The sequence below is a fragment of the Lasioglossum baleicum genome, chromosome 9, assembly GCF_051020765.1.
Source record: "Lasioglossum baleicum chromosome 9, iyLasBale1, whole genome shotgun sequence".
Classification (NCBI taxonomy): domain Eukaryota; kingdom Metazoa; phylum Arthropoda; class Insecta; order Hymenoptera; family Halictidae; genus Lasioglossum; species Lasioglossum baleicum.
In genome coordinates, this window is record NC_134937.1 from 3185597 (window position 1) to 3210662 (window position 25066).

Below are 25066 nucleotides of genomic sequence, written 5' to 3' on the forward strand. Positions count from 1 at the left end.
GGGCTCATTCTACAGAGGAAGGTTAGATGCAGCCCGCTCTGGTTATGATTTTAACGAGACTATGTTTATATCTAATAATATGGGGGCCCAAAGTAGAGAAAAAATCTAGAGAAAAGCCCGCAGATTTCAATGCATTTTTCTGTCTCTAAAAGACTTTTTTGACTTATTTGCTGACCAGAGCGGGCTGCATCTAATCTTCCTCTTTAGAATGAGCCCTCACCCACAGCCCAAAATTTGCTCATATAAGGACAAACAACGTCAGAGCGCAGACCCATATTTTCGACCCAAAATCTAGTAAGATTCTAGTCCCTTTCTAGTTACAATCCGAGGGTATCCTACCTCCTTTACGAAGACCGAGCTCTGACCCGATTTAATTGGAAGTGACAAAAAACGAGAGTCTGGCCCTAAGTGCCCTCAGATTACGAACAGAGCGTTCCATTCATTGTAGGGGTATATAAACCCTTAGATTTTTACTCTCGGTCAGTTTTAATTATTATTATGCCACAAGTATTAGCTCTAATCCTAAGCTATGGTTACACTGAAGCAACATCGAGTAACTTTTTCTCGCCACTTGTTGCCCTCTTCTTATTCTATTCCGTTAGAGCTCCGCTAAAACTTGTTCCTTGTTGCGTCAGCGTAGACATAGCTTCAGACACATAATCTGCAATTTTGCATTGATAAAGGCAACCTCGGAAATTCAAATGCAATGATATCATACATGTGGCTAATCGGATTACTTATATTCGAGTGTATCGGACAAAACCTTCTAGTTTCTTTCTGAGTATTTTTATGATTGTAACTAGCTTTTGCCAGCGGCTTCGCCTGCATAGAAAACCGTTTAATGCCCTCGGAAATTGATATTGTTTCTCCATAAAACCTTTTAACCCCCCATTCACCCCCATAGAGTTTTAATTTTATGTTATGCCGCCACCTTAGATTTCAAACCCCCTTTTCACCCCTTAGGGGATCAATTTTTTTAAAATGCCGAAACAGGTGTTTGATTAATTATATCAAATAAAATATTCCTCATACAAACGTTGCAATCGCTTTGCACCCCCTCGGGGGTTGAACTTAAAAAAATGCCGAAATAGGTGTTTGATTAATTATATCAAAGAGCATTAAGTTTCAAGCAAATCCGACCACAAATAAAATATTCCTCAGACAAACGTTGACTATTGTGCTCGTAATTTAGTAAACCAATGGTTCCAATTGCTAAAAAAAGTCAGATTGTTTAGTCCGATTTTTAAAAAGTTATACTATTTTAAAGAATGTTCGAACACCTTTGCAGGCTACTTTCTTTCGTCTTCCACTGCGTCTTCATCACCGCGACGCGACGAAGCGATTTTACCTGAAATTGTTCGGCTCGCCGACGTTCCAGTTCTCGAAAGTTATCGGCCTGCCATTGGCCATCCAAAAGAAAGTACCCTCTTCGGCCTGATCGGTGCCAGAGGTCCAGAAGTGTTCGTGTCCAAGACCAAAGTCCTTAATATGTTTCTCGAGCCTGTCGTTCTCCTCTTGGGAGGCGATGCTCGCCAGATGCATCCCGTGATACCGGCAGTATTGGGACGCTCTGTACCAGTTTGCCTGAAAATGCACGGGACAAAATGAAAGGAAGAATGAAATTTCGCTCAAGAAGCATTAAACGCGAATTTGAAATTCACCCGGCGCTCCCTATATACCCTGCTCTTTTTCTCTCTCTCTTTCTCTCTCAGCCTCCTCTCCGCCTCCGTTCGACTTTTCCTTTTTCCGCAATCGTTCTTCTTATTGCTATCGTTACCCGGAACGAACGACGCCGGATATACCCATGTTTATAAATATACATGCAGGGGGTGTTGCACTTTGCCCGCAGGTATTCAGCGGACGTTTATTAATAAAACATGAGAGGACAGGAAATTTTCTAATTTATTCTAATAATCGGCCGGGATGAGCGTTTTAAATTTCCCCGTTGCCGGAGGCGTTCCTTCGACTTTAACAGTCTTGATGAAAAATTGTCACCGCTTTCGGTCTCGTTAGACCGAGCTGCCAATTAGGATGTTTGGCCCATACTACTTTTTGTGTAATTTAACTGACAGGCCTTGACGATGTTATCCTTTAATTGAAATTTATAGCCTCCAACCCCTTTGAAGCGCGCGCTTCCCTTCAGCTCTCTACCAGAAAACAACTAAATTCATGATCCTCTATATTCTTCTCAATTTTAACACTTTGGGGGCCATGTAACAATCACAACTTGTTTTTAGCAAACTTCATCAATTTTTACTACAATTTAATCAACTAGACGGCGGATGTTTATGCAATTCGTAATTTTTCTAGACTAATCTTAAGAAAGTGGAATCAAATAAAATCCTGCTTTTAGTGGTAGTAGCCTTTCAAGATCTAAAATAAATAAAAATCGTCTAAAAATCGAAATAAAAGTCGTCTCTGTTGAATTTTATATTCTAGCAACCAAACACAAAACTAAGGCATAAAAGATTACACATTTAGTTTCGACTGCGCGATCTTTTTCCCGGGGAAAAATGCATTGGCATGAATTTTCGCCGGCCGTTAGCGTGACACAGGGTTGTCAATATTTTTTGCGCGAGCTAAGGTCGTTGCGTCCTTGCCAAAGATTCGTCGTGTCATAAATTCGCGACTGACGTCACGGGGATGGCCGAATGTGATTTTCGTGTCGGCGCGGAGGAATGTTTTCCCGTGGTTGGTGGACTCGATCCTCGAACGCGTTTCACATCCCTTTGGTGGAGGAGAGAAAAAAGGGAAATGGAGGAGACGAAAAATCGCGTGTAACTCGGCGGGAATGCAAATAAAGCGCAATAAATAGAGCGCCGCTGCGATTGCATCGATGTCGCCTGAAATTCTTTTACCATCCCTTCTCCTACACCTACGTTTTGTCCTATTGTTGCGCGGAATTCCGTTCCGCTGTTTGCAGCGACCCCTTGCACTGAACCCTTTCGGATTCCTCCAATTTGAGATTCACCAACTCGAGCCATTCGTTAGTTCTCGTGAGAATAGGAGCTCGTGAGTTTTGTTCAAAATGTCGAGGAAATGAGTAAATGTTCACTTCTCATTCCTAAATTGCGAATATTTATATTAGAAGTTCTCCGAGAACGTACGATACGTTTTTAAAATATGTAGAATTGTGCATTGGTTTTAGGTATTTTCTTTGCATTGAATTCCGTTAAGAGTTTCACTCGTGATTTTAAAGAAACAAATAGTGATCTCTTACTAGTATATCCAATTTGTATGGAATTTTAAGAGGGTAGACTCTTTTCCAGGATTGCAACGGTGAGGGATGCACCTTCTCATTTCTCGATAATGCACGCGATGGGGTTTTCCAATAGTCAAAAGGGCTAGATAAATGATCAATCTGGGCCGCAGTCGTCCTCAAAAGTTCTATTTTTACGTTTATGAGTCGTAATTTTCATTATTCGGCAGCGTAATTTGCGTTATTTGCATTATTATATAAAGCTGCGACAGATACATTCTGTCGAATAATGCAAATTACGCCGTGTAAACGTAAAAATAGGACTTTTGAGTGCGACTGCGGCCTACATCGAACTTTTACTATATCTAGCGCTTTTGACTATTGAAAACCCCATCTTTGGATTATTGAGAAATGAGAAAGCGAGTCCCGCACCCTTGCAATCCTAGAAAAAAGAGTCTATTTCCTTAAGGACAATTAGGACAATTATACATATTAGTAACTAATCCAACATACGTTCAAATTGTAGAAAGTAGATGTCACTATTGCTTTCTTCACAAAAAAGATGAATTTGTTTAGAATTTTGGCTTGCAATTGAGATAATTAATCTTGTCGTCTCTTATGAAACACGTCGATTGATTTTACTGTAAGTACAGTGATTCCCACTAATATTCGGACGCTCTAAAAAAGCCGACGACTTTTTAAATATTGGACCATACGATTCACATCATGTAGTAAACTAATTGCTCTAACTCCTCAAAAAAGTTCAAATCGGATAGTCCAATATTAAAAAAATTATCGTTTTTTTGAGAGCGTCCGAATATTAATGAAGAGGAAAATGATAAAAGTCTAAGTATACTTCATGGAAAGAAGACTTTGTTCGCTCTGATAATCACCAGGACATATTATTAAATTTATCAATTATATCCTCAGTTTACGAACCGTTTAACTACACAAATTAAAATTCCATTATTGTTATTGAAACCGAGATGAATATGCATTTACTCATTTCACGGTACAGAAATGCTGAATGTCGAAGAAATGTTTTTGTTATTCCCGTTACTGTATAATAAAACGTTCACGAATAGATTTATATCATTCCACGTTCAGTGTATGTTTATTTGGAGGCACCGGTCATCATAATTCGCGTTTTTATAGCCGCAGCACGAAAATAAACCATAATGACGACAATGGCTGCGCGGATAATCGACTAACTCCTGAATTCACATTTTAAAGCGGCAATTGAATTTATTCGAAAATTGTTATCCAGAGCCGAACGCGATGAAAATACCAGTTCTTCACGTGAAGTAAGGCCAACAAGGACACTCGTTCTGCTCGGCAAATTACCCATGGCAATCGATGAACGTGAAAAGAATTATTCCCGATCGCGCATCCCAGTTCCCCCCGTAATGACGCTACACGTTAGCCACCGTAAAAAGAAGAAGCGCGTATTTAATTCTATCCGAACACTGAATAGCTCACACTGTTCTCCGGGAATTGTTTGTTCGATGTCTTCCTTTTGAGAATTGCGGAACTACTTTGCGTCGTTCGCTCGGCGTACCTCAGTCCTTTAACACGTAATTTCCATCAATCTTTTGATGTCTAACCTGTGTGGATGTGGATATGTGTGGTGATGATGAGAATGAAACATAATGAGTGAGCGGAAAAATGTATGAAGTGAATTATGCATGGTAAGAATAAGAAAACAAACATTTAGTGTTAAATTGCCAGACGTGGTCATTTGTTTATTAACTTTTCATTACGTCGTAATAAAGCGGACTGGGTTAGGTCTGGGTTAACCTAACCTAATACTTGTGTGATGTAACAATATTAAATGTACGCATTGCGAAACAAACTTTTGGGACAACCTAATACGAAGTAAATTCGAGTTAAAGTAATGAGTGTGCGTGAGAAAGTTACGTTTTATTAAATATATACGAATTTGTTAAACCTGGTTAATTCCATCCACTGCTTAAACATAATCTTGAAATTTATTTATCAATTATTATTATTTTTAAAATAATAATAGAATGGCGACAGCATCGCTCGTTAGAATGGCGAGAGCATTTTTGCGTTCGTGTATTATTATTGCTATAAAGGGGACGCGTGCGTTTTACCGCGAAAGCTCAAGCTCAAAAGCGCAAGTATAAAGGTGTATAAATTGGACGTGGTGCTCCATTACAGTTGGCAAATGGCCGCGCAACAAGCATTCCCATATATTTTATATGCGATAGGGTGAGCGCAAAGAAACACGGCCCGTGCTGCATTTGCATATTTCGCAGTGCAGTGCCATTGAAATATTTCTAATATTACGCGTGCCCTGTTCCCGGAAAGAGTAATATTCTGTCCTCCGAGGTAACCGACCCGTCGATTATTCGTCCTATACTAAGTACGCACTCGGGTGAGAATATTCGCAGTCGTTGCTGACTCGTGGAATGTATCTTCAAACAAAATTGAATTTTTTATGAATTTTACTTTCATGACATACACACATCGTAAAACGAGGTTTTTGAGTTAGAATTCACGGTGACTTACAAAGAGAGGTCACACTTTTTTATTTGGACTCTTAATGAAAATTTAAAATATTTGTTTTGTAGATCTATGTTAGTTATGCATAAGAAAACATGCTGAAAATTTCATCGAAATCGATTAACATACACACGAGCTACAAGCGGTTAAAAATGGTGAAAATCGTAGTTTTACTTTTACACGACTTTTGATCAGTTTCTGCTTAAAATCCACAGATTCGTACATCTTTCGATGCGTATCGCTTTTGCCTGCTTCAACCGATTTCGATGAAATTTTCAGCATGAGTATAACTAACATAGATCTACAAAACATACATTTTAAATTTTCATTAAAATAAAAAAAATGACTTTTATTTTTGTATGTAACCTTGTAAATGATAATTTTTGGAAAATCTTTTTTGCGTATCATTTCGTAAACCAATGCTTCTAATTGATTATAAAAAATCAGGTCGTTTGGAACAATTATAAAAAAGTTATTCTGTTTTAAAGGGTGTACGAATAATTTCGTCCCTCACTGTGTATACATACATATCCAAAAATTATATTTTAAATGTCTTCGTAAACAATTAGTATTGGCGAAAAGGCTGGGACACGCGTCTGCATATTTTGTCTCTAGAATCACCACCAAAAGTTTAATTAAGATCGACCTCACAAATGTGACCTCTCCTTGTTATTGGAGTGGCAAAGTATCATTTTGCTGCAGTAGAGTAGAGGATCATTATGAAGGTGGTCAGGCTCTTTGAGTATAATTTGGACTGTGGATTTTTCTGCGAAATAAAAATTGTCTGCATGTGTTTGTTCATGTTTTTAATCATTTTAATAAGTTGATAAAAATAGAATAGTAGTTTGAAATTCTTTGAATGTTTTGCATTTGAACTGCTCATTTGTTTAATGATAACCATATTTCTATGAAATAAAAGTACATATTATTATCCTCACGCCATTCATGAAGAATAGCAATAAAATTAACACTGATTATTAGTGACTAACAGTTATTGATGCCAAAATACTTATTATTTTATTTGTGATAAGACGTGCGTGCACATTTTTTTGAAAAGTAATGGCTGCTATATTTCACCAGCACGGTTCATCTTTTTGACAGTTTGTCATTTCGCATAAAAATTTTTTCCAGTTCGTCGTTAAATCATCCACGAAACGGAAATACGACAGATCTGTCTAACGAATCTAACATACGCTCCGAAATGTTTCATTCGTTTGATTAACGCTAATTTTCACATTTTTGTCGAAGAATAAATGCTCATTTGGGTTACCATTACAATTAAAATCATATAATAAATGCAATTGTGAGAAAGTAGTCGGACAATAATTACAACGTTGTAAATGTTTGCATTTATAAGATTATGTATTTATGGGAACACGGTCTTATTTTCAATCCATTAGAATTATTAAGAACAGAAATAGATATACCAATTATAATTTTCCATAAATAATCTACAATCTATTCATTTAAGCATTACGTATACGAAATCAATACAACGACGCGAAAAGGTAAGTTATTTAGTACGAGGAAATACTGTACGAAAAACAAAATTAGTATTATAATTACCACATACAGGAGCGTCATAGTCTAAGAAATGGTAAAAAACCACTGTTTTGCAGTTGGTTTACTACATGTTGTGAAAAGAAATTTTTTCAAAAATTGCAATTGCTCGGAATATTATAGAAAATACTAGAGATTTCATTTTACAACTTTTTCAAAATACGAATGGTAGATCTGTGTGAATTATATAACGACAGACATTAAGGGGTTAGAACACATTGATATTTTGAAAAAAATGGAAGAAATCAAATACAACGGTGATTTAACTTATCTGGAAAACGATTGAACAAGTAACATAAAATTTAAATAATTCATTAAAAAACGATTACAAAACATGTGTATATGTATTAGGAGAATTATCAGTGGATAAGAGTCATTTTATAATGAATTTTAGTGTGCCACGATCCAAAAAATTTCACGATCCAGCCCCTATATGTTAAATAATTTTAATTTCGTCAATTTTTAAATGACCCCAAAAGCTCATTCTCTCATCGATTTAATAGTTCTAGACTTATGATTTAATAAAAATAGGGTGACACGTTTTTTTACACGTCATAAGATATCGAAAAATCGTTTGAGATTCGTTCATAGGTCACTGACAATGAGACGGTTACAACATGTTTAAATTTGAACAAAATCCGAAATTTTACTCGAAGAAGTGTCCGTTATCGTATGAAATGACCTTAATACGAGAATGAAGTGTAGCCTAAATTTAACAAAAGTTTCTTGTAATTATCTCGGAAACTAAAGCCGCTACGAACGTGCAAAGGAAAAAGTTGTGCAAAATGTCGATTTCTATGACATATCGAAAAATCATCAAACTCGGTGAGGGCGTCACATATAGAAAGGTTCGCCGCTATTCCTGTTTAGTATGAACGTGTCATCCGTAAACCTACTTTTCCTCTAACCTAGACCCCTCCGGAAGAGCGGAAAGTAAAACGGCCGCATGACACGTTCCCGAATCGTTACCTTGGCCGATCGCTTCCGCCGAAAATGGTAACCGACTCGACAGAAACCCGATCGAGCAACTCTCTCTTTCCTCCGACAGCGAGTCACCCACTTTCCTCGGGTCGCGAGGCAACGGAACTGCATTATTAAGACGGATTTTGCAATATCGCGGAGTGTCCGGTCCGCGGCCTTGCAGCGATCTCTCTCGCGGAGGCGCGCGGCTGAAAGTGACGTAAAATCGTTTCTCTAATGAGTAACAAGTAACTGTGTTTCGTAATAGACATCGTCGACATTCTTCTACTTGATCTGTATTGTAACCGGATCGTCGGAGATGAAGGTTGCTTTGAATCTTACTTTTGTTTCACTGTGAACATCGACACCGAGCCTACCAAGCACTAAAACTTATCGATATGCGGAGCCTCATAAAAATGATGATGAGGTAATCGTCTGTTGAATAATGAATAATATTATAGGTAAAATTTAGGAACCTAATTTTTCATTTTTTTAATGAAATCATCATAGACAGAATAATACACCGGCTTTACGCAAGACACCCTATAATATTAATAGACTGTGGATTTTTATGCGAAATAAAAATTGTCCGAGTCCATTGCAAGACACCGAAGTGAATAAAATTATCTTTTCTGTTTCACTGACCTTAGGAAGTCTGAAACAATATAACAACATCATTAAATCCTTCTAATGTCTTTTCAATTTTATATTTGACGAATCAATTTTTGTCATAAATGCATAAGATGCGCAGTCTAAATATTAATCATTCTAAAATACTAAAAATTATTGTATTCTAATAATAGCAAATACATATAAATCTATATTCTGTACAACAATATTGTTTTATAGCCCAATGTATGAAATTTAATTAACCCCCAATTATAAATATATTAAATTATATATAGATTCTATCATCATTAAAAAATTATTCGATAACAAGCTATAAAGTAAAATAAAAAGGCAAATATTTCATTGAGAGAGGAAGATTTCTCTGAACCTAAAACTTTTGATGAGGCGATGCTAATTACTTCCATTAGTCTTCACTCATTATGAAGGTATGATCAGGATAAAGAGGAATGGAGCGTCATAATTGTCTTCTAAGTATTAAAGGTCTCACTATAGTTAAATATTGACGAGCGAATTTAATCTTGAAACAATGGGTTTTCAATCAGCAGGCTGGATTGTCAAATGAAGGGATATCGTAGTCCATAACAAAAGTGTCGTTATATAAAATATTCAATAGACGTCGATACTTCTACGAGGGTGGCGGTTCTGCATTAATTAAAATTTCTTAATAAGGAACGTCCGTGAGAAAATTGAGTTTGAATATTGGTCGAGTTTGCGTGCACTCGACTATAGCTTCTGACACTAAACGAGGACCATGAAGCAAGGGAGACGGTTCTTCGCTCTACTTGTGATAGTAATCGCAGGCTCCTCTTACATCATAGTATCCTTTGGCTGTCTAAAACTGTACTTGAGTGCACCTGTACCTTGTCATTATTCGAATCCAATTTTCAACTAAATTAAAAAAACGGTGTCTCACGTTACACTTAAAAGGAAATCGATATATTGTAGCGCATCGGTTGTCAAGCACGTAATTGATGAGAATTGGAACATCAAATTGCGTATACGTGTGAAACATACATTTTAAATCAATACAGAAACTTGTACCCCATCCTACGGACGTATGTTATCAAATTATATTCCTTTTAAATAGAACCATAAATGCTTAGAACAACGATAGGAATTTCTTTGTTTCTTGCTTCAGTAAAATTTGTATACCGCTATTGCGACAGGGACTTAATACCGGTAAAAATTTTTATACCGGTATTACGAATACCGGTAAAATTTTCATACCGGTATTACGCCGTGCTACTTATTTTAAACAATTTTAGCTCTGAAACTTTGTTGTAATTTATATTTGTGGAACTTATATTTGTTTTTTACTAAAAAAATAAGATATTAAATAAATAAAGGAAGAACCAAATACATGTAGGAATCGAAGCGGCTCATGGCAACACGCGAACAAACGCCAAACGCGACAAGCGAACGTAGAGAACAAACACGAGACGAAACAAATGCAAAACGCAACGCCAGAGCAACGTTCGATAGAACGAACGAGACGACAGTTTTTCGCTGATGATCGAACTGTGTGGTTCGAATCCATTGTACACGCATTGTACACTTCTTGTTAGTAATTATTAAATTCATGTTATACGATTAAAAGCTGAGTTACACCGTTACCCAGTCCCAACCCTGCAATTGGGGGGCTCAAGCCGCGATAAACTGTGCGCATAAACAGAAATAAGTGATTTTTTTCTTACGTAAAGACGCGAACGCGCTAAAGGGTTGCAATAACGTATCGGTCGTACCGAGTACGAAAAGCGGACAATTTGTTAAAATTATGAGAAAAAGTAGTAACGTTGAAGATATTAAAATAAAAAATACGTCAAAATTAAGGTGGCTTTATGGAAATTTCGGGCACTGTACTAACAAAGACAAAAACAAAGAGAGAATTTCAGCTGCAGCTTGCAACAGAGATACGAGGGTGTGTTCAAAATATAGTGGGAATTTTGTAATTTCGCGGGTTGCATTAATCCAGTCCACTCCATTTTTTTTTTGTTATGTGTGTGTGTCGATAAACATGTCTGAAAAGTGTCTGTACACTGGTTGTCGTATTGAATGTTTAGTCTATTATCTGCTTTCGAGAAGGTTACATGTCTTTTGGTACGATCAGCGATGCATTGCTTATTCGTGATTTTTTAGTCAAAATCAACACTGTAATGATACCCCAGCTTCCATATTTACCCGACATGGCCCCGTCTGACGTCTTTTCACTCTCCAAAATAAAGAGAACCTTAAAGGGTCGTCGTTTTTCAAGTACAGCCGAAATTTAAATCGCATCGCATCGCTGAAAGAGCTAAAAGCTATCCCAAAGATCGAGTTCCAGAAGTGTTTCTGGGATTGGAAGAAACGCTGGCATAAGTGTGTAATACCTAATGGAGACTATTTTGAAGGGGCTAACATTCATGTTGACGAATAAATAATGTTTTCTCCGGAAAATGAAAATTGATGTTATTTTTTAACACATCTCGTACAACAATGAAATTTACAGGACATCTATAAAAAAAGGAACGTATAAATATTTCAATCAGAAACGACCCGAGCATCCTGAGGGCCTAAGCGTCTTGAGGTCTTTTCGACTTTGTGACAATTTCATTGAGATTGCCCAATGTGCCATATTACACGGTGTCCCGTATTACCTGGATGTGCCCAACGTCGCGAGGAATATTTATGTCTTCCTTCGGCGAAATTGCCAATCCGGGTTCGATGAATGCGATAGTCTGTCAATGCGATCGGGATTTGACTTGTTCACGGGGAAGTGACGTGAATCTCGGGGGCTTGGTCCCGTTCGACAAGATCGCTTTTCCGCGTTCTTCCTCGCGGCGTACAAAAGCATGAGCGCGCTCGCGCGCGTCCTCCTCACCCACGTGCACATGGTACATGAGTGCGCGCGTGTGTGAGTGTGAGCTGGGGATACTCCCAGTCAGGTGAAAAGATCGATAACAGGCTGGTCTGGCATTCGATGCACCGTAAAGTGTCAGAGACGGTGAGCCGGAAAGTTACAGGCTCGGAAATAATTTGATAAAGTCCGGGAGGTCGCGTCCACGGGACAGCTAGATAAATCAAAGTAACTGGCAGGTATGATACCTTGAAGAAGATCCCCAGGTAGTATCTCTTCTCGCCGAGCTTCAACAGTGGCATCGTCCATCTTGAGGCGGCCAAATTGCTGCTGTGCTCGTCCACGCAGTTCGGACAGTCGTCTGTGGAACCAAACCATCGAAAATGTAAATGGATTATCCTTGGATGTTACTCGTCACCTAGACTGTACAGATCTTTATACATTTATAGTATGTGCACATTTTTCAAATACAAGAAGACACGTTTAGTAACAAACATTCGTGGTATCTTTAGTCTATGCTCGCCATAAGGGACTTTCTGATTGATAAATTCAACTTGTTCCTCATCCTGTTTTTGTCAAAAAAATGGCTTATATAAATAATAAACTTAAATAAGTAAATTCCATTTCCAATTAACTTCGCCCTTATTAGTTTTATTTGTTAAACAGTTCTTTTCATAACTTTAGGTATATTGTTTATCGCTTCTTCATTCCTGCATTGGTAATTCATAATATTCTAAAATGAATATGTAAAATGATGTCCAACAACACAACATATCCAACAAATACAATTCATGCAATATAATATCTTTATTGATATAGTTCCCGATCATCTTTATCCGCATATAATCATTCTAACAAATTACTTCTTTCACACGATCCTCAGAGTAAGAAAAGTGTATTTCTTAAAAGCAAACATTAGCTACTGAAAAAATCGAGTAACATTCGTAAAATTAATACAAATAAAGTTTGAATAACAGCTTACACTCTATTAGAACTCAGCAATAAAGTAAAATTTTTCAACATTGATAAAACATTGATCAATGATGGATTTACAAGAATAGTAAAGAAGGTAAATAGTATAATGACGATTTCTCTCACTCTCGCAACCTTTTAATTCATCGATGTCGCGGTGTTAATTGACGTAATGGGTTTCTCTAGCGAGGTGGAAGATGAAAATGCCGTATTACCCGGCTGTAATGTTGATCGACGTGTTATATAACGCGGAAGAGTCAGCGCGTCAGATCGTGTAACCGCCTTTGAGGGAAAACGGACGAGGGCCACGTGAAAATTCCATTATTAAAAGCACGTTCGCGGCGCACTTTTGGCCGTACTTTCGTGAACCATTATTTCGCGGCATAATTCTTGGTAAGGGCAAAAGTTTTAATGTCCTCGGCGATAAAACACGCCTATGGAAATGAGGAACTTAACGGAAAGTTCAGGATTATATAGACTGTAAAATGAACGTGATTCCGACGCTGTTCAATGACTTAAATAACGTCACCTTGAACTTCGACTGTACCTAGAGCTGCCCGACACTGAAGGACTCTAGAAACTGAACGTTTTTCTGACGTTTATCACAAAATTTTCCATGCAACGTGTACACAGCGAGTTATTTAAATGTGCCATCCGCGAATGTAAGTGTAAGTCAATATTTACTTGTTTGGTTTAACGCTGCATCTCGGGGGTTTAATCGTCATTAAATTAATTAATTGTAATATTAGACGATTGCATAAGTCCGTGAATGATTTTAATAGATGTCGCAAACTGTACTGCACGGCGGAGTGTACAAAAAAATTATAGTCACCATTCTTTTCTCTAATTGTGCAAATTAGCACAGAAATTTAATAAAGCTTTAAAATTTTTTTATTTTAGAATTTTAGGATTTAACCATTGAATTTTATTTTAAAATCGAGCACGAACTTATGCAATTATCTGATATAATTTTGTTTTATTAGTATTATTCATATTATTATGGTTTATAGAACTTTTACTTAATTCCTCATTACCCAACGATTAACTCTGTTTTGGCTCACGAAGTATTTATTGTATGAAGAAATGTCTCGAAAGAAAATTGTTTGGTATCGAATGGGACGTGCATTGTAGTAATTAATAGACTATGGATTTAATACATTTACGGCAAAAATGAGTAAGCACATACAGTTTAAAATTCCGGATAAAAACATAAACTATTCATAATGTTCTTCATAATACTAATAAGCTGCAGTTCATATAAGGGCACAGAGTATCGCCCGTGTGCACGCACCTTGGATGCACTCTGGGTTACGCAATCTCGACGAGAAATTTTTGAATACTTCGATGATCGATCAGTGAATTTCTCTCGATTTTCGCCGAAGCTACTTACATGATCGCAATACACCACGTTCTTTTATTAATCTTCCGCGTTATGTAAATAGCACGATTGCAATTTCGCCTTTCCATGAATTCTTTGCGAGCTCACATAATAATGAAATGAATTATTGCTGTTACGTTAAGTGGTGAGATACACCAAGTTCCATCTAAAGCGAACCATTAACATTTTCGAGCGGTTTCTGTTTGATTTAAGTGTTATTGCACCCGCAAGATGGAGTTGTGAAAATGGTTTTGTTTCGATTATCACGAACGTCGTAGTACATCACCTTTCAAATAGGTTTCTCGCATGAACGTAAATTGTTTGCCTAAATAAATCTTACCATCATTTTCAAATTCATTGCGATCTAATTATAGTAATATTCCAATCAATAAGGTATCAACAGTATTAAAAAGACATCACTTTTATTCACAGAATGTAGCTTGACAAGCGAAAGCATTTTTATGTAATTCAAAGAGTTATGCAATTAGTTTTATAGCATGACGAATATCGTATATCCTGATTTTTGCATCATCCAAGTGATAGAAATATTTGATGACATAAGCTTGTAATTCTGTTTATTTAAATATTTCTATCTCATAAAATATTTTATGCTATAAAACCTTGATAGTTTATTAGCACACTGCATTACGTAATGGCAGATATAATGGTTGCTATCGAATATTAAAAAAGATGCAATTAACAATGGAAGAAGTATTAAAAATTTGATATACCACGTGCTATTTTTCTGTAAAAAATTTCGGAAACAAAAAGTTTTAAAATATTACGAAAACAAGATGTTCTTTCAATTTTGTTGGACTAAAAAATGTTTCATCCGTCCTTCCGTCATTCCGTTCATAAAAATCTGATGCCATTTTTATGTAAACTATAAATAAAATTCAAAATGAAAACAATGTAGGTATACTTCCTTTTAAAGTGTGTGCAGTTCTATATTTTTTGTGACCACTTCTTTGTTCAAGATTACTTCAAGGTCACAATATGTCATTAAAGGTCATTAAAATCACCTTTGTTACACAGTTAAAAGTACACAGTGCCATCTAAGAAAGAGTAGGCAACCTGGAATTTTCGTCGAAATTAACTTTTACTACAATTTTTAATATTTCCATGTTGGAGTTAATTGCAAGCCGATAAATTTTTGTTCCAAGTATTTATTGTCCAACTATTGAAAGTGCTCCAGAAATCTTGTCGACTATTTTGTAAACCATTCTGCACATTTACACATATTTAACGCATCTCAACCTCAACGCACTTTTTTACTCTCAACGATTGGATTTTTTTTTTAAATTTGTGTTTCCACGTTCGTCATCAAGAAACGGCGAACGCGTTCCAAATATGAACGACAAATACGACCATGCTCGAAAGCGCAACCCGGTTCGCTGAAACAATTGCTCCGGTACACGTTGAACAATTACATCTTTAACAAGATTCCACTCGATCTCTGCAGCACCGCGCGGCGTCATTAACCTTCCAATTACCACTTTCCGGTCGCCGACCTGATTAATCCATAGACGGGTCACAGAGAAATTCCGAATTTTCACTGGACAACGTCGAGTCGCGGTGATTTGATCGTGTATACAGTGCTGCACAAAATAATAAGTAGACGTCGCGTCGGATGTTTATGCATGTGCAAATTTTTTTAGAAAATCGATAGACTGATGGGACATTAGATGATTCCAACAACATATCTTTTATTTTGCATATTTTGCACATTGCGCATGTTTTGCATAAGTACATATGTCTTGCATAAACGCATATATTTTGTGTACAGTGGCCGAAATAATGATAGGTTCACTGCAATTTGTTGACATAATTAAATTAACAAAATACACAGTTCAATTGAATAACACAATGTTAATTAATGTCAATCACAAATTTTCTATTACAACATTTGAATTTTAGTTGCGAAATAAACATAGGTTCATTATGTGTTTTCACATAATTTAAAGAAAAGAGAAAATCAAAATAATTCAGTACTTCATTGAACCTTCTTTGTGTTTTATAACTTCAAATATTCTGCGTGGAATTGATTAAATTAATTTTTGTAATGTTTTTCTAATTTAATGTCAGATCACGCCTCTCTAATCCCATTTTTCATTTCTGAAACAGTGCTACACTGTTTTCCATTGTCGTATACCTTTCGTGCTAATATTCCCCAAAGATTTTCAATCGGATTTAACTCCAGACTCCTTGATGGCCAGGGTAAAACTTCAATTTTTACCCTCTCAAAGTAGTTTTTCATTATTTTTGCACGATGTATTGCTGCATTATCGTGTTGGAATGTTAAATTGGGTTCACCAAGAACATCGCAACATTCATCCAGCACGTATTCCAATAGTTCCTGATATTATTCAGCATTGGTTTTTGGAGGGAACCGTACATGCATTTATTTTATGCATTTATAACGGAAACGGGTGGATGTAATTTAAAACAGTGAACAAATTAGGACAATTTAAGAACATCCATATGTTATTTTCGATTTATTAACATCGTTAAAGATTGGAAAGAAATTTTTATAGGTTTTTTCTGTTTTGTAATTGACGAAGAAAATTTCTTATTTTGTCTAGTTATTACTAGACTGCGATCTTTATAGACTAGACTTTATAGATAGACTAGATCTTTATGCAATTATGGCTTTTGAAAATGTTTAAAAAAATGCGAAGATATAAAGACAGAATTTAGTACTTACGATTTTAATCTATTTCAGATTTAAAAGGGCTACTACTACTATTCTATTTTATTCCACTTTCTTAAAATTCGTCTAGAGAAATTGAAAATTCCATAAACGTCCGCAATCTACTTATTACTATGATATTCTTTAATTCTTCTAGTGTTTCCACGGTTGTAAGTTTCGACCACTTATTTTTGTTATATAATGCATACATCCGCAGTTCACTTATTGTATTGTCCCAGCACAGTACTATCGTGATCGCGTGGTGGTGGCATAACGGGGCGCGATGATACGGCGAAATTGCATCGCGTGAAAGTTGCGAGGGGGTGGTGTGAGGTTGGCGAGGGATCGTCTTCCCGAAGGCGAAAGGATGGCGAAGTGCGAAGTCAGATCGTCGGCGTCGATGGTTGAGTAAAACGCCTTCCCGGTTCCGTGGCCGGGCTAATTAGGCCGGCATTCTGCATATTTTAATAATCGCTTCGTTAATCGGCGTGACGCGGCGCGCCGCGCGATGTGGTCCACGCCGTCCTCCCTGGAATACGTCACCCCGGCATTAATATTCAACGGCACCTCTTAATAGACACTGTTGGCTCTTACTTCCTGTCCCACTTTTTTCTACGGCCTGGCTGGGACGCCCCCAGACGCGTCGGGGACTCTCGTTGTCCCGCAGAGTTTCAATAAAAATATGTATGAGCGAGCTATTAGCGCGACAGTTTTCTTCTTCGGCCGGGGCTGAGAAAACGTGGCTTTGCCTCGTTAGTCAAGTACGGTTCTGAGAGAGAGAGAGAGAGAGAGACATCCTCTCTGTCTCTCTCAAGCGATTCTAAGTATTTCCAGGCGCGTCGCGACGCTCGCGCCCGCGTCGCTCGGTCAGCTTTATTAAATTTCGCTGGACGCCTCCGGGCAATGCTAGTTTAGCGACGCTGCGGTTACCGAAGCGGGCAAACTCGGGGTTAGGGTCGTTTTCCTCGCGGAGAGTGCGAATATTTCAGGATAGAACGAATCCTTCGTTTGTGCGCGTTACTAAGCTTTGTGCTTTGACCAGCGTTTAACGTTAAACCCAGTGGCGCACCCAGGATGTAATCTTGGGGGAGGGGGGGCGAGTTGAACCCAGCCCTAGGTTTTGCGTGATGACCTTTTTTTTAAGCCAAAATATCTATCATCGGTATTCAGGGCTATTCCGCGATTTTAATTTTGGAAGCTGAACATTTTTTTCTTGGTGGGGGACTTGGCCCCCTGGCTCCCCCCCTGGGTGCGCCACTGGTTGAACCTACCGAGAGCACAAAAGCGGCGGGCTCGCTGCCCTAGAAAAGTCAAGAGATTGTACGCAGTCATCTTAAAATGTGTTATCGAAATTGTCATTTCGAACAACTTTTCTCGATACCATTTCCACCGTCAGAGATTCGCTAATTGAATTGCGTTATAATTGAATTACTTATTATATGTTATTGAATAAATATCTGAATTTCAGCTTTCAATTTTAATTTACAAACGCTACGAACTTTCGTTCCAACCCAATATTTTTATAAGAAAAACAACTGAACAAAATCGTGTGTTCTCCTTTTTTAGCCCCGGTCTCCCGTACTGGCTATATCTGTCCCGAAATTGAATTTTGATCTGTACAATTAGTTCTAAAACTCTAGCCACTACCAGTACAGCACACGGAGTATTCTCTGTCTGCAATAACACAAGTTAGAACAGCGAATTTTGTTAACGTATCAACAATCCTGTTCGTTTCCGCTCAATTCCACTGAATGCCGTCGGAACGCACCGCACCGGAAAGCGATACCTTTGGATCAAGTATCGCGAATCAATAGCTGGCCCCCATATGTTGTTTTTCGAAAATCCTGTTCGTATTTCGGCCAACAAAGCAATCCCATATATGTATAACAGACATGTCGACGCTGCAACGATGCTTTTAAGGCCGGTAATGGCCGGTCGCGGATTTGTAAATTCACGCGATGGATTTCGCTCAGGCGTATTGTTAACGCCGTACTGCGCGAAACTACGTGGTGGCAGCGTATTGCTGACTACCAAATCCTACGGCTTGTCGCCCTTGCCCCGTTAATTACGTCGTGTAATTTTTTATCGCGCCATCGCATCGCCTCAACGACAAACAATTCACAACGCGAACGTACGAGACCGTATGGCGTCGAACATTCCGCACGGAATATTCGACATATTTATTGTTGTTTTCAATAGAAGTACGCAATAGGAATATATTAGGTCGTCCCATAACTAATACGATTTTTTTAAAACATTTTTTGGAAGGTGAAATACGGAGAGACAAATCACAAACATTTTTGTCTTTTATCTATCCTGTTGTAGATTACTGAAAATGACGGAAATGTACAGGGTGTCCCGCATACAATGGACATATAAAATATAAAATATAAAATAATTATAAAATAACCAGTATTTTACTGGTGTAAAATAACCACTTTAAGATCCGTCGGATTCTTGTGCTTTAGCAGGAAGTAGAATCGGTTGGTCATGATCAGACACATCAAACGATTCTTATCTTATTAGACGCGCATTTGCTGCATTTTCAAACTTGATTTTCTCGAAAACGAGGCGTCAACAAATTCCTTGTTTCGCACATATTTTTTCATCCTTTTTTACATGTATTGTCACCACCATTTTGTATAATTGTGTCACACAAGCTTCTGGATTTCCGTTTCGTAGAAATTGTGGTGGAAAATTTGACCTTTTTTGCGAAGCATTTGTTTGCCGCCCGATTAACTCTATAATCGGTTAATAAAACTGATATTTTGAACCGCTTGTGTTTTACTTTGAAATCGGGCACGAACATCTGCAATCATCTAATAGTAACTCTGACCTCTGACCCGTTTCCCTTTCAGGAATGGTTTCGCAGTTAATTGCTTCGCACGCCATTTCGCAACGATAGTATTATATTCATAGCGTCAGGAAGCGACGAGTTTCTCGTTTTCCACAATACAATTTAATTCCTCGGCGACTTTCTTTGGTTCGCGGAGTCGATCAATCTTCCTTAAGTTTCACGCAACCATCCCCGCGTCTCTCTCGCTTTTCCTCGTTTCCCGTTTACGTCATTTTCCAGCGGTATTTTCTTTCACGTAACGCACAAACATTTTCTCCGGCCGATCGAACTTCTGGCTCCATTATGTGCCAATAGGAAACTTCGAGGAGCCGCACACCTGTTTCATGCCGCGTATTTCACCCGCAATAGTTTATATCGAAGAAGCGAGTCGCGCATATTGGCCGAGGTGCACATGGAACACTATCATTTCTCTCTCTCTCTCTCTCAGAAAGATGGAGAACGACACGAGAAAATTGTTCCGTGTAACAACCACGGGATACACATTCTTCAAGGTCCCCGTTAATCCCCAGCACGCTTAACTCTTTCACTGTTATGTTTCTTTAATGAGGCGCACGTGCTCGCGGCTAAGGAAATAGAAATTGTTTCATCACTGTTAGAAAGGTTCGAGCTGACTATTCCCTGTGTGAATTATGCTCTGCAGAAGTACAATGGATGAATCAAATATTAACATAGACTCATTGAACATTCAGATACACGATATCAGGCCGTGACTGTGCTCTTTGAAAAGTTCTCCGAGCAACTCGTAAAGTTGAGATTAAAGAGATCTTGTCTGAATTCATTTCAGTTAGCTCGGACTGATTCTAACTTAGTTATTTAATTCTACATTCTGGAATGTAGATTGCGGATTCGGAAAATGATTGTTTTCTATCGCAGTATATTTTTCAGTGCAGCAACTGACTCGGAGAGGGAAGTTATGATCAAAACCCAGAGAAACTCATCTTTCATTTCTAATTCTGTCCAAGATATGCTCAAAATTATTATTTATTTATTTAGTATTGCTTTAAACAGATTGGTTTCTTTAACAAGTACAGTATTGTTACATGTAGCTTACATTGCATAGGTGATACATTGTAAGGCATCCTTTGCAATTCTTTTATTACATACTATGAAACGGTTCTATTTAGAATAATTCATCTGATATCCAAAGAGTACGTATTAATTTTTTAATTGAAAAGTATGTGTATAATAAACAGTATCGATGGAAACAATGAAAAGTAATTAATACAGGAAAATGTGTGATACATTTTTACTTTGTAAATGTCTGATGAATATCTCACAGGGTGTTTCGTTTATCTGATAACGGAAATATCTTGTGACACACTGAAGTTACGAAAAAATTTGTTCAGAAAAATTATTTGTGTATGGAGGGGATACAATCATATAGTCTAATTTTTTTGAGGACTAGAGTGATGGCGAGAGGGGATTTCAAAGTCAAACTAAGTTTTTTAAATGGAATGTCCTATTTTTTATACTACAGATCGATAGACGCCATTTTAAAAAAGTGAATGACCTACATATGTCCTTTACGTGTCCACCTACAACAAATCTATTAACGTCGGAATGTGTGGCCCTCTTCAAACCATTCAACTCTACGTCAACCATTTTCCGCTACGAATAAATCATGTAAATCGGAGTGGTAATACGTGGTGACCCACCCAGTATAAACCCACTTCGATTCACAACTTTTCGAAGAAATAATACAGAAAACAATGAAAGGCAATTTTAACCATGCATTCTTTTCTGAAAACTGCTGCGGTCGGAGATACTGTTGAATGGACGAGAAGCTTTAATGCAGTGATTTACCGAAGAACAATAGAAATTGTATCGCGTAAAAGCAATTCATTATCATGTAAATGCAATTCATGAACGGAATCAAGACGCAATATATTTTCTTCGTCCAGCGACAGTTCGATTTTATACTCTGTTGTCTCTTCGACCGCAATCGACAATTTGAATGTTGCAGAACGAGCGAAGTGAACTAAGATTTATAGTGCAAACATTAGCATATACAGAGCGTGTCAGAAGTTTAGACGCACCTTATTATTTCAACAAAAACGTACCCTCTGATGAATCTTCGATTGATTTTTTTTATCGTATGTTTAGAACGCTTTGAAAAATTATGATTACTTAAAAGTTGTGCCTTTCTCTTGGAGCCTATTTCTTGCAAAATGCCCACTCAACAAACTTTTATAAATATTGTGTGTGTGCCCAGTTCGTATTCCATTGAAATATACGCTCTAAAATACCTGGCACTATTCTCGATATAGCGTTTTCCGTTCTGATACATTTCATACTAAATGTATCGAAATTACGCTTTGGTAGGCAAATCTAATTAGCCGCATATTATTTAACTCTTACCGGTTAACCTCTAAACAATGGGACGCCGATTGGCAATTAAATATCGGGATTCCAACCAATATTCGGGGAAGATAAATGTTCATATGTAAATACGTATGTGTTTCCAACTCACTGACGGGATTAATGGTTACATTATAAAACATTGCCGCCATATATACATCTGTACATATATTCGAGGTCAACGATTAGAGATCGTCTCGCAAATTCCACTGGCCCGGCGGCTGTTTGGAACGTATCCAATCGATTGGCCTACAATTTTATATGCAATGATTAACCAAATTTGCGGCTGATTATAATGACAGCTAGATGGCCAAATATTTAACGCCCTGTGATTAATTGTATCAAGTTTCTAGGATGTGGATTAAAGTTATTATATAAATACTAAAGCCACCTGACAGACACTTAAAAATATTCAATTTTATAATTATATAGCGTGGAAAGTAATCCTAGTAATCTACAACTTGTTCGGAGCAATAGTAATGGCAGCTGTTTTATCGTTTCCGTGACGGGTTTGCGAGAGTTCCGGTTTACGTGTCTGGCGTGATATTAAGTACACAAACTAATTCGTTCTGATCGAATTAAATGAGAAGTTTAATAAAATTAAATTTTTCCATTAAAAAAAGACAATGGAGTCAGTTGCCAGTCATTGAATGAAGTTGATAAAACGCTTCACAGTGCCAATAATGACAATACAGTGGTAGTAACATAAATGTATAACTTTCATACCATGTTCATGATGTTATCAGTATCATATTTGTTTTTACCGAAACATTCGATAGAGGTTTTGGTATATGTTGCAACGTGCAGCATGCGCGAAAAGTACAGCGATCGAAGACGTTGCGATACGCAACGATTCCGCCGAATTCTGCCGGCGAGAAAGAGAAAGCTGCATCGTCTGTCGGAAATGGAATAGACAGGTTTCCATCCGACGTTAAAAGAGTCGAATTGCGTTACGGAATTGAGACGCGGTGAAGCGTAAGTTGCCTTTATAGACGTTCGTTGCGTGTTTGCCGGTACGTCATCTTCTGTCTTCAAATGTCTGCTTGCACGCATCCGAGCATTTCACTTACAACGTTCAGATACGATTTTTCGAAACACAATTGTCTCTTTTGCAAGTCGCATCAAAAAGTGTGGTTCCCGGGACAAGTGAAACGTGGTTTGTGTACATAATTAATCAGTATTTTGTCAATCGAGTTTTTGAACAAGAAGAGCAATGCCACGACTCTGATTCGAGAGTATTGTTTCTTCATTTGCATTTTGTTAGTTAGGACACAATTAATAATGACATACAGTGAGTGTAGAAAGTATTCGTACGCTCTTTAAAACAATATAACTTTTTTACCACGCTTATATTAGCTTGCCGAGTTGTCGTTGTTGTTGTTGTTGTTGTTGTATGCGTCAAATCTTGTAATCGAATTTTAAATCACTTCCCGATGAGTTTGAGACTTGAAACTTTAAACATAGCTCAGAACTGGATGACAATGCAATATTAAAAACAAATTTAAAACAATTCCTCTAATTGCTCAAAAATGTCAGGTCTTTTGGTCCGATCATAGAAAAAGTTCTACTGTTTTAAAGTGCGTTGAAATACTTTCGTGGCTCACTGTAGTCGTCCGCTATCAATTAAACATTTCGAAAATAAATGAATCTGATTTGTATAATTGGTTAAGGAATGCCTGTGCAACATTTTCATAGTGATGAGTTTAAAATTGCATTTTTTGAGTTGAGTCACTTTTGCTGCGACTTCTGCTTGTTATATTAAATAATTTGTCTCATCAAATGAAAACAAAATGTTATAATCAAGATTGTTAATCAATCAATACTGTTACAATACAATAATTGATCACACACCATTCACTCCGTATATTTGTAACGCTTTATCTACGAATATGTGTAGTTGGGGAGTGTATATATGGATATACACACATATAAACATTCGATAAGTGTGTAAAATATTCGCGCTACGAATAATGTAGAAATAAAGTAAAAAAACGAGAAATAATGAGTAAAAAATTGACAAGAGGAAAAGCTCCATTTGAAACTTTGATTCGACAGCTGCCTGAAATACAAGTGGCAGTCATATCGACGTTAGGAACTAGGGGAAAGGAATCCGCAGACGATCTGGCTAATTCAATTGGCCACACCAATCGTTCGGAAAGCGAAAGGTTTTGAGTTTGAATTCCGGACCAGTAAAGCGTATGATCGCGTCTAGTATGTCTATATCCTAACACCGGAATTATACTGTCTAGTCCAGTGTTTCCCAACCTTTAACATATACATAAGTTGTAATATTCAAAAATTGAATTATTCACTGAAGAAACTTGAATAGGTTATAGGAAGAAATCACTAGGAAAATGTTGAGAAAACGCAGTAAGTAAATTACGTTTTAAAGACGTCTAAACGTGAAAAGTATTCCATACAAAATAAACAATAAATACTTTAATTGTGTCAAATATGGAGTATTTAGTATTAATCATCTAAGTACTTTCGACCAACGATGACATGTCTTCAAAATCGATTATTAATCGATTCATATTAGTAATAAAGATACACGACATATCTCGTCCATAGCATTGTATGACGAAATCATAGTGACGAGATATCTCGTCCATAGAAAGGGTTAAATTGATTTCCTTCAGCTCGCAGAAGTAAATTCTCGATGACGCCATAAATAACAAGCTGTATCTATTTGTACCTGCAAAGTCCTCAAATAAGTCCGAATATTACCTTCGTTTTGCATCCCGCCAACATATTCGCTATTCCACCTTTCCTCTGCTCGTAGTGACTCGTCCTCCGTATGTCGTTTGCCATGAGCTCGCCTTCTCGCCATTCCGCTTAGCGGAGCGCGCGAGGAATACAGCCGCGCGGCAGAATGGAAACGTTTGGTCCCCGGAGACGACGCGACAACCCATAAAATGATATCGAATTTGAGATACGCGGCGGTTACGGAGACGCGGGATCGGGCTTCTGATAAACGGGAACCTTGTGCTGGCCGATTGTCGCGCATCGATAATATCTGCCTCGAGCGCGGGAATTTATGTAGCACCCGCTCGCGCAGAAATAAATCGACAACGAGGAAAAGAGCCACCGAGGCCCGGGTCCCA

The 25066-nt window shown here is 37.6% G+C and overlaps 1 protein-coding gene across 2 annotated transcripts in view; it reads right to left on the reverse strand.

Moving 5' to 3' along the window:
• LOC143212121 (uncharacterized) overlaps nucleotides 1-25066 on the reverse strand; it is a 278017-nt gene that overhangs the window by 4344 nt on the left and 248607 nt on the right. For both annotated transcript variants that reach the window (XM_076430534.1, XM_076430533.1), the window contains exons 5-6: nucleotides 11957-12069; nucleotides 1349-1584 (exon numbers count right to left, since the gene is read on the reverse strand). In XM_076430534.1, the coding sequence (XP_076286649.1) occupies nucleotides 1349-1584; nucleotides 11957-12069 (349 nt within the window). The remainder of the gene's footprint in view (nucleotides 1-1348; nucleotides 1585-11956; nucleotides 12070-25066) is intronic.